Genomic DNA, 15,605 nt, shown 5'->3' with positions numbered 1-15,605 from the left:
GGGAAGCAGTCAACTGTAACTTATAGAAAGAAATGTAAGGCTATACAGAAGAGCAAAATACCACTCAGGGATGTTTTAGAATCTATACTTCTGCCATAAGACCAGAAATTGTTCTGCATAGCATCAGCAGGTACTGAACTAAAATGATAGCATTTTATTTTTAGATCATGCAATAAATTTATATAGTAAACAAATGAACAGCAATCCTAAATTAAAATGAATAATATACATATTCTAGTATTGTAATATTAAGTCTGTAAAGCATCCAATGCCAGACATTTACAGGGAAAAAAAGAGAATTAATGTAAAATATATGAAATTCAAGATACTAATATAAAGTAACATAAAAATATTATTTGGTTAACGTTTAATTATTTTCAAAAAAGGAATATTAATTTAAACTAATATATATTAATAATAATTGCAATGAATTCATGCATATTACGTCTATATTTCTATATTTCAGATTTAAAGGGCCATTAAATACAGAATATTTGCATAATCAACAAATGCATTATAAAAAGACAATGCAATAATAGTCTGAATTTCAAGTGAATAGTAGATCCCCCCCCTGACAAATATCAACGTTACTTCTATTTTCACTGCCCCTTGTATCATGTGACAGTCATTAGCCAATCCCAGTATGCATATACATATATGCAGTGAAGTCCTGCACATGTTCAGTAGGAGCTGGTGCCTCAAAGTGTGCATTTTGATAATAGAAGTGAAACAATTTTTAAACAATTCATGCTTTCTCTGAAATATTAAAATGTAATTTTGACTTTAGCATTATTCACTTGATTAGCTACATAATTGGCGTTATTTGTTTATTGGGAATGTGTGCTTACATTTGCAGCCCAGGGTAAGATTTAATTTTATAACTTTGTGATTTGTATTTGATAAAGCATAGTGCAGAAATATTTTGCTATGCTTTTAATGTAACATAATTTTTTTCGGTTAAAAATGCCCATAAGTGCCAGTTTATTAGTAAAGGTTGTATCACATTATTATATTATGACCCTGGGCGGCTGGGTTTATATAGTGAGTCATATTGACTATACAATGTATTGCATAAATAAAAGATCATATGGACTACACAATGTATTGCATGAATTAGGATCATATGGACTACACAATGTATTGCATGAATTAGGATCATATGTACTATACAATGTATTACATGAATTAAGATCATATGGACTACACAATGTATTGCATGAATTAGGATCATATGGACTACACAATGTATTGCATGAATTAGGATCATATGGACTACAAAATGTATTGCATTAATTAGGATCATATGTACTATACAATCTATTGCATGAATTAGGATCATATGGACTATACAATGTATTGCATGAATTAGGATCATATGGACTACACAATGTATTACATGAATTAAGATCATATTTACTATACAATATATTGCATGAATTAGGATCATATGGACTATACAATGTATTGCATGAATTAGGATCATATGGACTATACAATGTATTGCATGAATTAAGATCATATGGACTATACAATGTATTGCATGAATTAAGATCATATGGACTTATACAATGAATTGCATGAATTAAGATCATATGGACTATACAATGTATTGGATGAATTAAGATCATATGGACTATACAATGTATTGCATGAATTAGGATCATATGGACTAAACAATGTATTGCATGAATAAAAGATCATATGGAGTACACAATATATTGCATGAATTAAGATCATATGCACTATACAATGTATTGCATGAATTAAGATCATTTGGACTATACAATGTATTGCATGAATTAAGATCATATGGACTATACAATGTATTGCATGAATTAGGATCATATGGACTAAACAATGTATTGCACGAATAAAAGATCATATGGACTACACAATGTATTGCATGAATTAGGATCATATGGACTACACAATGTATTGTATGAATTAAGATCACATGGACTATACAATGTATTGCATGAATTAAGATCATATGAACTATACAATGTATTGTATGAATTATGATCATATGGACTAAACAATGTATTGCATGAATAAAAGATCATATGGACTACACAATGTATTGCATGAAATAAGATCATATGGACTATATAATGTATTGCATGGATTAAGATCATATGGACTACACAATGTATTGCATGGATTATAAATATCATATTCATTTCAATTGCTGTAGCACCCCATTATTACAAATTCTTCTTACTGAAAATGTTGACTTCAATTTCACGGGTTTTAACTTGAGTATAATGTAATTATCTCTCTTCTCTCTCTCCATCTATCTATCTCGCTACCACAGTAGTTTTCTATATTCCTCTCTCTCATCTTTCCATCTACACACTCATGTAACACAACTAACTTATTTTGAAAACCACAGCTTCCCATGAGATCTAAAATACACCTTTTGAGGGGTTAATCAGAAACATTCCCAGAGACAACCTATTTCTACCAAAGGGCATGTGGTTTTATGGAGCCCAGATTATATATTATACCTACTGTTTAAAGGGAAATGATGCCCAAATGTTGAATCACTTGAAAAAGAAAGTAAAAAAATAAAAACGCTTTGAATTGCAATATTGCGTTAAAGGACATGTTAATGCAATGATAAAGTGCTTAAACTCATTACAGTACTTTATTATTAAACCAATGTCTCTTTATACCTGTGTGTTTAAACCCAGAAATCTGTTAAACACATAGCTACACTTGCGCTGCAGAGTCAGTCCTGAGCAGGACACAACTGGTAATCCACCTGGTACATTATTCACATAGAACATGCAATTTTAAATAACTTTAAATAACTTTCCAAATTACTTCTGTTTTCAAATTTGCTTCAGTCTCTTGGTATTCTTTGTTGAAGGAGCAGCAATGTGCTACTGGTGAGCCAATGAAAAGAGGCAAAGATGTTCATCCATTAGCAATTAGCTCTCAGTAGTGCAGTTCTGTTCCTGAGTAGACACATGTAGCAAGTTGCCCTCCAACGCTCCTTAAAAGCACAAATTTTATTTAAAAGTATAGTAAGCACAAAAAATGTTATTGTTTAAAAAGATAGATAATCCCTTTATTTTTTACCATACCCCAGTTCTGCATAACCAACACAATTATAGAAATATACCTCTTATCTCTGTAATTACCTAGTATCTAAGCTTCTGCAGACTGCCTGCATTTCAGGTAATTAGTGCTGACTCTTAAATAACTTAATGTGCGTGAGCACAATGTTATCTATATGAAACATATGAACTAACGCCCTCTAGCGGTGAAAAACTGTCAAATGAATTCAGAGAAGAGGGGGGCCTCCAAGGGCTTAGAAATTAGCATATGAGACTACCTAGGTTTAGCTTTCAACTGAAAATAGCAAGAGAACAAAACAAATTTGATGGAAAAAAATAAATTTGAAAGTTGCTTAAAATGACATGCCCGATCTGAATCATTATAGTTTAATTTGTACTTTACTATCCCTTTAAACATGTTTATAAAGCAGACAGCGGAGGGAAGTACATCTATCAGATGACCGGTCTCCCCTCCAGTGTCAGCTTATCAAACATGTTTGAATACAATTTGTGTTTTTAAGGAGCATTGAAGTGCAACTTGCTTCCTGTGTCTAACAAGTGTTAGTGGTCGGTTCCCCAGCAATAACGGGTGGTACAGTTAGTCCTTCTAGGTTGATCTGCTGCCAGGATCCATTATACTAAAAGCTCTGTACCTGAGCCTACCTAGATATGCTCTTCAACAAAGGATACCAAGAGAACAAAGCAGATTAGATAAACAAAGTACATTGGAACGTTGTTTAAAATGGCATGCTCTATCTGAATCACACACGTTTAATTTTGACTTTACTGGTCCCTTTAAGCACATTAACGAACAAGAATTTGTGGAATTGATAAAAAGCTCTAATTACAGTATTTTATTATTGTGCTAACATGTTTGTTTAATATTACATTTGTTCAGCTGTTTTTTGTTTCCCGTTCAAATATCTCTAAGTAAATTACAGAAAAAAAATAAATCTGTAATTCTGTAATTCTCAGGGCTTGTAATGACTGGAAATTCAACAAAAATAGTAAATGTCATCCCTATTCATTATTGCAATTGGAGAGTTATAAAGCTTTAAAATATGTGCTTAGAATGGAACCCTTGTTCAGACATAAACTATGTCTGCATTACCGTGCTGCCACAATTATATACATTCTCACACAAATACAAGTTCAGGGAATGACATTCAGGAAGGGGTGAGATTAGCTATATGGTAAAAAGCTGCTTTTAATTCCCAGTTAAAGTTAATATTAATAAAACCAGCTTAATTTGTGTTTATTTAACATTCTTTCTCCAGCTAGCATAGGAGGGTACACTAGCTGGCTCATGTTTCTCTTTAGCAGTATAATCCCAAATTTAACTCCTAATCCATAACGAAACATAAAGAAATAACAGACTGCTATTGCATCGCTAGCTGGTATAGGGCCAGACTATGAGTGGATCGCAAATGTTTGCGCACAAGCAATACGGTGCGTGTTTTCGCAATCGTTAACGTGCAGCTTAAATTGCGCTCGTGTTACAAATTGAAAGTAAATGAGATTGCTTGAGCGCCATTCAAGTTATCGTTCGTGCGGTTAGCGCATACTCAACAAAAAAGTTTCACAAAACACACATCAAAAATACATTACAAAGTACAGTTACACTTATAATAACATCATCTAATAAAAATTATTGGAACAAAAAAAAATTGCACACAAAAGTTATAAATGCTCAAAGATTTGAGGTCTCAGGTGTTAGAAAAAAAAAAAAGAAAGGCAAAGGGTTTTAGCATGGAGATCTCTTCATGTCGGATTGGCGCCCTTGAGAACGCAAGTTTGGGCTAGCGCACGAGTAGGGTGTAAGGTTTTCTTTTCCACTTTTTTGCTACATTGACTTCTATGGGGAATACATTATGGCGTGCACAATATTCTAATCGCGCTAGAAGTAAGCAGAGTGTGTCGGGTTAGCGCGAGCACAATAACGTTTTACTTTCAACTTGTTATACGAGCGTAACCCAACGCACACAAAACATTTACTTCTAGCGAAATTAGCGCTCTAGTGAAAGCACAAAATAGCGCTCCATTGGTAATCTGGCCCATAGCGTTTCATATGTCTGGAGATGGGGGGTATGTATGTTGCACATATGCATATTCTACCTAGATATTTTATATACAATGATAAAAGAGCAGAAGAAATATCTCTCAATTAAAGGGACCTTTTACTGTATAATTGTCTCCACTTTATCTGCTTCTTTGATCTATTTTACCTGCTGGAGTGTATCAACATTTTTATAAGGACTCCTCTTCCTTTATTTTATGATTTAATTTAACAAAAACTATTTTGCCTGTTAAAATCGCCATCTATACTGAAAATATTGTTATCTATAGAAAAGTTATGTAACAAGATGCAGTGATTTCATGTCATTTAGCCTATGTCCCTTTAAGAATTAAACAATTATAGAAAAAAATAATGCAATTTAATTTAGACATATGGGTGCAGGAAGTATATCCACAATTTTGCAAAAAAAAATCAGGCATGTGGAAAAAAAAGCAGATGCATTCAGTTACATGAGGTCTTAAAGAGACATTAAACACTGTGTAAAAACTGGATAGAATGATGCTGCATTCAAAGAAAAGATTAGTCTTAGAATAACATGTAGATGTATTTTTTTAAAGTTTTATTAGTTGTTTAAATATTGACAAAATAAGTATAAAGTTTTAGTGGCTATAAAACAAAGGTTACTCTCTCTGCTGTGGCCAATTAGGAGCAGTTATAAATAGGTCACTAGAGTGTGTAGCCAATGGCTGTGTGGAATATAACAGTGTCCTGCACTTCCTTCTCTAACAGGAACTGAAAAGCTCACAATTTAAGAATGGAATTACAGGAAAAGGGAACATAATAAATAATGAAGATTATTGCAGTTTTATTTATATATACAGGTAGCCCTCAGTTTACGCCAGGGTTAGGTTACAGAAGGAATGGTTGTAAATCGAAAACTGTTGTAAATTGAAACCAAGTTTATAATGTATGTCAATGGGAAGTGAGGGAGTTAGGTTCCAGGCCCCTCTCAAAATTGACATAAGTAATACCTAATTACATTATTTTTAAAGCTTTGAAATGAAGACTTTAAATGCTAAACAGCATTATAAACCTAATTAAATAATCGCACAACAGACTGTATCATCAAACTAAGTTTAATGAACAAAAACGTTTTTTTACTTGCATTTTTCTGCAATCAGTTCTCTGCATTGTTAGCATGTTAGATAATATTGGGTCTGCACCTATTCTATGCATTTCAATCTGGACTGATTAAGCAGTTAGGCACCCTCACCTCAAGCAGCTGGACAGGAAGATAATAGGGAAGTGGCTGCTAGATCTTGTTGCTTTGAAAGTGGCTCGATAGCTAAGGTCTGTTCTGTGTATACAGAATTTCAGTCTGCTAAGCTTGCATAACTTTGCTGCAACACAAGCAGACAGCTCCACCTACTGGCTATTTTAATTAGTGCACTGCTTTTCAATGCTTTTCAATAGCAGTCACATGACTGAAAAAAACGTGTTATTCTGAAACGGCGCAAATTGAACCAACGTAAACCAAGGGCCACCTGTATATAATGTATCATTTTATATTACCATCTCAATGTGTTTAATGTCCCTTTAATTGTATCAAGGAAAAAAATAACCTTTATCAATGATCTGTTATAACTAAGACCTACATTACATTAGTTATACACAATGGTTTACAGTCAGTATTCAGTAAAGAAGCAAAAAAGGTACATACCCAAGTTATTGGCAGGATATCGTTTACGCAGCTTCTCAGTCAGCTTGGACACTTTGCTTCTGATAACCTCGTTCTTACTTAGGAACCCATTATCCTGGAGATTTTCGTATTCCACAGGACACTGAGACACATCATCATCCTCCTAGGAAACAGCAAGCATGAGTAAACAAAAGGGACATAGTTAAAGGGCCATTATATTTAAAAAAAATACATCTTAAATTTACATGTTCTAGCGGATTAGAGCATGCAATTTTTTTATTATAATGACCCTTTAAGCAAACAAATACAATTTATGAAACAGAGTCCGTGATTTTATTACATTGCTGGCAATACTGTATATGCTAAAAACATGTTTTAGATGTTTTCTGTCTTTCCTGACACTAGAATGAAGGATAAACAGGAAAAAAATCTTCCTTTAAAGGGACACTGAACCCAAATTTTTTCTTTCGCGATTCAGATAGAGCATGCAATTTTAAGCAACTTTCCAATGTACTCCTATTATCAAATTTTCTTCATTCTCTTGCTATCTTTATTTGAAATGCAAGAATGTAAGTTTAGATGCCAGACCATTTTTGGTGAACAACCTGGGTTGTTCTTGCTGATTGGTGGATAAATTAATCCACCAATGAACAAGTGCTGTCCAGAGTCCTAAACCAAACAAACAATTAGCTTAGATGCCTTATTTTTTAAATAAAGATAGCAAGAGAACGAAGAAAAATTGATAATAGGAGTAAATTAGAAAGTTGCTTAAAATTGCATGCTCTATCTGAATCACGAAAGAATAAAATAATAAAATCCTGGTCACTACGTCTGCATAGTTGGCAACAGGCCATGCTCTCATATATTGGAGGAAGTTAAATGATTTAGAAAGAGCATGGGATTTTTAACAACTTTCTAATTTACTTCTATAATCAAATTGTCTTCATTCTCTTGATATCCTTTGCAGAAAAGCATATCTAGATAGGCTCAGTAGCTGCTAATTGGTGGCTGCACATAGAGGACTTGTGTGATTGGCTCACCCATGTGCATTGCTATTTCTTCAACAAAGCATATCTAAAGAATGAAGCAAATTAGATAATTGAAGTAAATTGGAAAGTTGTTTAAAATTGTATTTGTATTGTATTCTCTACCTGAATTATGAAAGAAAATTTTGGGGTTTAATGTCCCTTTAACGACCAAGGACATGCCAGGCGTGTGGGCGGCCCATCGCTGGAGGGAGTTCCGAATCCTGTGCCAAAGTGGTCAGGGAGGGATCAGGGGGTGGGATGTGTCAGGTGGGTGGCTGATCTCTACACCAACGCTAAAATTAACCCTACAAGCAACCTAATTAACCCCTTTACTGCTGGGTATACTACAAGTGTGGTGCGCAGTGGCATTTAGCAAAGTGCTACTTGTACTTATTGCCCTATAACTTGCAAAAAAAGCAAAGAACATGTAAACATTGGGTATTTATAAACTCAGGACAAAATTTATAAACTATTTAGCATGGGCGTTTTTTGGTGGTTGTAGATGCGTAAAGATTTTGGGGGTCAAAGTTAGAAAAAGTGTGTTTTTTTCCATTTTTTCATCATATTTTATATTTTTTTTATAGTAAATTATATGATATGATGAAAATAATTTTATCTTTTGAAAGTCCATTTAATGGTGAGAAAAACTGTATATAATACGTGTGGGTACAGTAAATGAGTAATAGGAAAATTACAGCTAAACACAAACACAGCAGAAATGTAAAAATAGCCCTGGTCCCTAACTGTAAGAAAATTGAAAAATGATCTGATCACTAAGGGGTTAATAGCAAATTCTTAAACTAGGCTGCAGGAATCCCTGACGCAGCTATGATTATGCCTGGACCTTTACAGTAAAATGCTGTACTGAGAAAGATGATGATCAAAACCTTTCTTTGTCTTTTGAAACGATGAGAAGAGATAATTTGCTACACAGATTGAAAAAAAAAAAAAATGAATGCCTGAAGAAACCAATTGTGTATGTAGGAAGGGGATACCCTACAATCTTTCTTTCTATTTCTAAGCCCATGAAGGCCGCCTCTTAATTCAGTGCATTTTGACAGTTTTTCACAGTTAGACAGTGCTGGTTCACGTGTGGCATACAAATAACATTGTGCTCACTCCCATGGAGTTATTTAAGAGTCAGTACTGATAGTCTAAAATGCAAGTCTGTCAAAAGAACTTAAATATGGGGGCAGTTTGCAGAGGCTTAGATATAAGGTAAAAAGTGTATTAATATAACCATGTTGGTTATGCAAAACTGGGGAATGGGTAATAAAGGGATTATCTATCTTTTTAAACAAAAAAAAAATTCAGGAGTAAACTGTCCCTTTAATAAAAAAAAATACATTATCTTGATTTTGTGATATAAAAGTCAACAGTTTCTGCTCAAGAGTCTTATTTACCACATTTAGTAATTAATTAATTATTGAAAAACTAATAATCTGATGGATGAGCTAGATAAAGTGATACCAGTATTGCAACATCTAATTGTATACCAGTTCTCAAAAATCTGAAATTGAGACATTCGGAGATCAATTTCTTTACTCAGAGCAGAGCTGTACAACTGCACTGATACCATTAAGGAAACTGTATTCTACTCTAAGTGTAATGTAGTGCACATAACAAATGACAGCAGGCAGAAGAAAACCTTTGACACACAAGCACAAAATGCCAGTGTTATGCTTCCTGCTACTGTTCAGGGCTGGTAAGGTAAAAGAGCTTTGAACTTTAGTAATTTAGAATAGGGTAGGGCATTCTTTTATTTTGGCGGTCTTTGTTATTTTATTAGGGGGCTTAGAGTAGGTGTAATTAGTTTAAAATTGTTGTAATATTTTTCTGATGTTTGTAAATATTTTTTTATTTTTTGTAACTTAGTTCTTTTATATTTTTTGTACTTTAGTTAGTTTATTTCATTGTATTTATTTGTAGATATTGTATTTAATTAATTTATTGATAGTGTAGTGTTAGGTTTAATTGTAACTTAGGTTAGGATTTATTTTACAGGTAATTTTGTAATTATTTTAACTATTTTAGCTATTGTACCTGGTTAAAATAAATACAAAGTTACCTGTAAAAAAATTATAAATCCTAAAATAGCTATAATATAAAACAGAATTTATGTTTACCTGATAAATTTCTTTCTCCAACGGTGTGTCCGGTCCACGGCGTCATCCTTACTTGTGGGATATTCTCTTCCCCAACAGGAAATGGCAAAGAGCCCAGCAAAGCTGGTCACATGATCCCTCCTAGGCTCCGCCTACCCCAGTCATTCGACCGACGTTAAGGAGGAATATTTGCATAGGAGAAACCATATGGTACCGTGGTGACTGTAGTTAAAGAAAATAAAATATCAGACCTGATTAAAAAAACCAGGGCGGGCCGTGGACCGGACACACCGTTGGAGAAAGAAATTTATCAGGTAAACATAAATTCTGTTTTCTCCAACATAGGTGTGTCCGGTCCACGGCGTCATCCTTACTTGTGGGAACCAATACCAAAGCTTTAGGACACGGATGAAGGGAGGGAGCAAATCAGGTCACCTAAATGGAAGGCACCACGGCTTGCAAAACCTTTCTCCCAAAAATAGCCTCAGAAGAAGCAAAAGTATCAAACTTGTAAAATTTGGTAAAAGTGTGCAGTGAAGACCAAGTCGCTGCCCTACATATCTGATCAACAGAAGCCTCGTTCTTGAAGGCCCATGTGGAAGCCACAGCCCTAGTGGAATGAGCTGTGATTCTTTCGGGAGGCTGCCTTCCGGCAGTCTCGTAAGCCAATCTGATGATGCTTTTAATCCAAAAAGAGAGAGAGGTAGAAGTTGCTTTTTGACCTCTCCTTTTACCTGAATAAACAACAAACAAGGAAGATGTTTGTCTAAAATCCTTTGTAGCATCTAAATAGAATTTTAGAGCGCGAACAACATCCAAATTGTGCAACAAACGTTCCTTCTTTGAAACTGGTTTTGGACACAGAGAAGGTACGATAATCTCCTGGTTAATGTTTTTGTTAGAAACAACTTTTGGAAGAAAACCAGGTTTAGTACGTAAAACCACCTTATCTGCATGGAACACCAGATAAGGAGGAGAACACTGCAGAGCAGATAATTCTGAGACTCTTCTAGCAGAAGAAATCGCAACTAAAAACAAAACTTTCCAAGATAATAACTTAATATCAACGGAATGTAAGGGTTCAAACGGAACCCCCTGAAGAACTGAAAGAACTAAATTGAGACTCCAAGGAGGAGTCAAAGGTTTGTAAACAGGCTTGATTCTAACCAGAGCCTGAACAAAGGCTTGAACATCTGGCACAGCTGCCAGCTTTTTTTGAAGTAATACCGACAAGGCAGAAATCTGTCCCTTCAGGGAACTTGCAGATAATCCTTTTTCCAATCCTTCTTGAAGGAAGGATAGAATCCTAGGAATCTTAACCTTGTCCCAAGGGAATCCTTTAGATTCACACCAACAGATATATTTTTTCCAAATTTTGTGGTAAATCTTTCTAGTCACAGGCTTTCTGGCCTGAACAAGAGTATCGATAACAGAATCTGAGAATCCTCGCTTCGATAAAATCAAGCGTTCAATCTCCAAGCAGTCAGCTGGAGTGAAACCAGATTCGGATGTTCGAACGGACCCTGAACAAGAAGGTCTCGTCTCAAAGGTAGCTTCCAAGGTGGAGCCGATGACATATTCACCAGATCTGCATACCAAGTCCTGCGTGGCCACGCAGGAGCTATCAAGATCACCGACGCCCTCTCCTGCTTGATCCTGGCTATCAGCCTGGGGATGAGAGGAAATGGCGGGAACACATAAGCTAGTTTGAAGGTCCAAGGTGCTACTAGTGCATCCACTAGAGCCGCCTTGGGATCCCTGGATCTGGCCCCGTAGCAAGGAACTTTGAAGTTCTGACGAGAGGCCATCAGATCCATGTCTGGAATGCCCCACAGGTGAGTGACTTGGGCAAAGATTTCCGGATGGAGTTCCCACTCCCCCGGATGCAATGTCTGCCGACTCAGAAAATCCGCTTCCCAATTTTCCACTCCTGGGATGTGGATAGCAGACAGGTGGCAGGAGTGAGACTCCGCCCAAAGAATTATTTTGGTTACTTCTTCCATCGCTAGGGAACTCCTTGTTCCCCCCTGATGGTTGATGTACGCAACAGTCGTCATGTTGTCTGATTGAAACCGTATGAACCTGGTCCTCGCAAGCTGGGGCCAGGCCTGGAGAGCATTGAATATCGCTCTCAGTTCCAGAATATTTATCGGTAGAAGAGATTCTTCCCGAGACCAAAGACCCTGAGCTTTCAGGGATCCCCAGACCGCGCCCCAGCCTATCAGACTGGCGTCGGTCGTGACAATGACCCACTCTGGTCTGTGGAACATCATCCCTTGAGACAGATTGTCCAGGGACAGCCACCAACGGAGTGAGTCTCTGGTCTTCTGATTTACTTGTATCTTCGGAGACAAGTCTGTATAGTCCCCATTCCACTGACTGAGCATGCACAGTTGTAATGGTCTTAGATGAATGCGCGCAAAAGGAACTATGTCCATCGCCGCCACCATCAACCCGATCACTTCCATGCACTGAGCTATGGAAGGAAGAGGAACGGAATGAAGTATCCGACAAGAGTCCAGAAGCTTTGTTTTTCTGGCCTCTGTTAGAAAGATCCTCATTTCTAAGGAGTCTATAATTGTTCCCAAGAAGGGAACCCTTGTTGACGGGGATAGAGAACTCTTTTCCACGTTCACTTTCCAGCCGTGAGATCTGAGAAAGGCCAGGACAATGTCCGTGTGAGCCTTTGCTTGAGGAAGGGACGACGCTTGAATCAGAAAGTCGTCCAGGTAAGGTACTACTGCAATGCCCCTTGGTCTTAGCACCGCTAGAAGGGACCCTAGTACCTTTGTGAAAATCCTTGGAGCAGTGGCTAATCCGAAAGGAAGCGCCACGAACTGGTAATGTTTGTCCAGGAATGCAAACCTTAGGAACCGATGATGTTCCTTGTGGATAGGAATATGTAGATACGCATCCTTTAAATCCACCGTGGTCATGAATTGACCTTCCTGGATGGAAGGAAGGATAGTTCGAATGGTTTCCATCTTGAACGATGGGACCTTGAGAAATTTGTTTAAGATCTTGAGATCTAGGATTGGTCTGAACGTTCCCTCTTTTTTGGGAACTATGAACAGATTGGAGTAGAACCCCATCCCCTGTTCTCTTAATGGAACAGGATGAATCACTCCCATTTTTAACAGGTCTTCTACACAATGTAAGAACGCCTGTCTTTTTATGTGGTCTGAAGACAACTGCGACCTGTGGAACCTCCCCCTTGGGGGAAGTCCCTTGAATTCCAGAAGATAACCCTGGGAGACTATTTCTAGCGCCCAAGGATCCAGAACATCTCTTGCCCAAGCCTGAGCGAAGAGAGAGAGTCTGCCCCCCACCAGATCCGGTCCCGGAACGGGGGCCAATATTTCATGCTGTCTTGGTAGCAGTGGCAGGTTTCTTGGCCTGCTTTCCCTTGTTCCAGCCTTGCATTGGTCTCCAAGCTGGCTTGGCCTGAGAAGTATTACCCTCTTGCTTAGAGGACGTAGCACCTTGGGCTGGTCCGTTTTTACGAAAGGGACGAAAATTAGGTCTATTTTTTGCCTTGAAAGGCCGATCCTGAGGAAGGGCGTGGCCCTTACCCCCAGTGATATCAGAGATAATCTCTTTCAAGTCAGGACCAAACAACGTTTTCCCCTTGAAAGGAATGTTTAGTAGCTTGTTCTTGGAAGACGCATCAGCCGACCAAGATTTCAACCAAAGCGCTCTGCGCGCCACAATAGCAAACCCAGAGTTCTTAGCCGCTAACTTAGCCAATTGCAAAGAGGCGTCTAGAGTGAAAGAATTAGCCAATTTGAGAGCATTGATTCTGTCCATAATCTCCTCATAAGGAGGAGAGTCACTATCGAGCACCTTAAGCAGTTCATCAAACCAGAAATATGCGGCAGTAGTGACAGGGACAATGCATGAAATGGGTTGTAGAAGGTAACCCTGCTGAACAAACATCTTTTTAAGCAAACCTTCTAATTTTTTATCCATAGGATCTTTGAAAGCACAACTATCCTCTATGGGAATAGTGGTGCGTTTGTTTAAAGTAGAAACCGCTCCCTCGACCTTGGGGACTGACTGCCATAAGTCCTTTCTGGGGTCGACCATAGGAAACAATTTTTTAAATATGGGGGGAGGGACGAAAGGAATACCGGGCCTTTCCCATTCTTTATTAACAATGTCCGCCACCCGCTTGGGTATAGGAAAAGCTTCTGGGAGCCCCGGCACCTCTAGGAACTTGTCCATTTTACATAGTTTCTCTGGGATGACTAAATTTTCACAATCATCCAGAGTGGATAATACCTCCTTAAGCAAAATGCGGAGATGTTCCAATTTAAATTTAAATGTAATCACATCAGATTCAGCCTGCTGAGAAATGTTCCCTAAATCAGTAATTTCTCCCTCAGACAAAACCTCCCTGGCCCCCTCAGATTGGGTTAGGGGCCCTTCAGAGATATTAATATCAGCGTCGTCATGCTCTTCAGTAACTAAAACAGAGCAGCCACGCTTACGCTGACAAGGGTTCATTTTGGCTAAAATGTTTTTGACAGAATTATCCATTACAGCCGTTAATTGTTGCATAGTAAGGAGTATTGGCGCGCTAGATGTACTAGGGGCCTCCTGAGTGGGCAAGACTCGTGTAGACGAAGGAGGGAATGATGCAGTACCATGCTTACTCCCCTCACTTGAGGAATCATCTTGGGCATCATTGTCATTATCACATAAATCACATTTATTTAAATGAATAGGAATTCTGGCTTCCCCACATTCAGAACACAGTCTATCTGGTAGTTCAGACATGTTAAACAGGCATAAACTTGAACAGAAAGTACAAAAAACGTTTTAAAATAAAACCGTTACTGTCACTTTAAATTTTAAACTGAACACACTTTATTACTGCAATTGCGGAAAAACATGAAGGAATTGTTCAAAATTCACCAAATTTTCACCACAGCGTCTTAAAGCTTTGAAAATATTGCACACCAATTTTGGAAGCTTTAACCCTTAAAATAACGGAACCGGAGCCGTTTTAAGCTTTAAACCCCTTTACAGTCCCTGGTATCTGCTTTGCTGAGACCCAACCAAACCCAAAGGGGAATACGATACCAAATGACGCCTTCAGAAGTCTTTTATAAGTATCAGAGCTCCTCTCACATGCGACTGCATGCCATGCCTCTCAAAAACAAGTGCGCAACACCGGCGCGAAAATGAGACTCTGCCTATGCTTTGGGAAAGCCCCTAAAGAATAAGGTGTCTAAAACAGTGCCTGCCGATATTATTATATCAAAATACCCATATAAAATGATTCCTCAAGGCTAAATATGTGTTAATAATCAATCGATTTAGCCCAGAAAAAGTCTACAGTTTAAATAAGCCCTTGTGAAGCCCTTATTTACAATCGTAATAAACATGGCTTACCGGATCCCATAGGGAAAATGACAGCTTCCAGCATTACATCGTCTTGTTAGAATGTGTCATACCTCAAGCAGTAAGAGACTGCACACTGTTCCCCCAACTGAAGTTAATTGCTCTCAACAGTCCTGTGTGGAACAGCCATGGATTTTAGTTACGGTTGCTAAAATCATTTTCCTCATACAAACAGAATTCTTCATCTCTTTTCTGTTTCTGAGTAAATAGTACGTACCAGCACTATTTGAAAATAACAAACTCTTGATTGAATAATGAAAAACTACAGTTAAACACTAAAAAACTCTA

At 37.4% G+C, this 15,605-nt stretch overlaps 1 protein-coding gene across 4 annotated transcripts in view; it reads right to left on the bottom strand.

The window, feature by feature from the left end:
• Positions 1–15,605, bottom strand: part of ZFYVE27 (zinc finger FYVE-type containing 27) — a 346,652-nt gene that overhangs the window by 84,505 nt on the left and 246,542 nt on the right. For all 4 annotated transcript variants that reach the window (XM_053692545.1, XM_053692546.1, XM_053692547.1 and 1 more), the window contains one exon: positions 6,800–6,941. In XM_053692545.1, coding sequence (XP_053548520.1) covers positions 6,800–6,941 — 142 coding nt within the window. The remainder of the gene's footprint in view (positions 1–6,799; positions 6,942–15,605) is intronic.

This window comes from Bombina bombina, chromosome 9, assembly GCF_027579735.1.
Source record: "Bombina bombina isolate aBomBom1 chromosome 9, aBomBom1.pri, whole genome shotgun sequence".
Taxonomy (NCBI): Eukaryota; Metazoa; Chordata; class Amphibia; order Anura; family Bombinatoridae; genus Bombina; species Bombina bombina.
The sequence above is the reverse complement of the archived record's forward strand: the minus strand, read 5'-3'. Positions and strand labels throughout refer to the sequence as shown.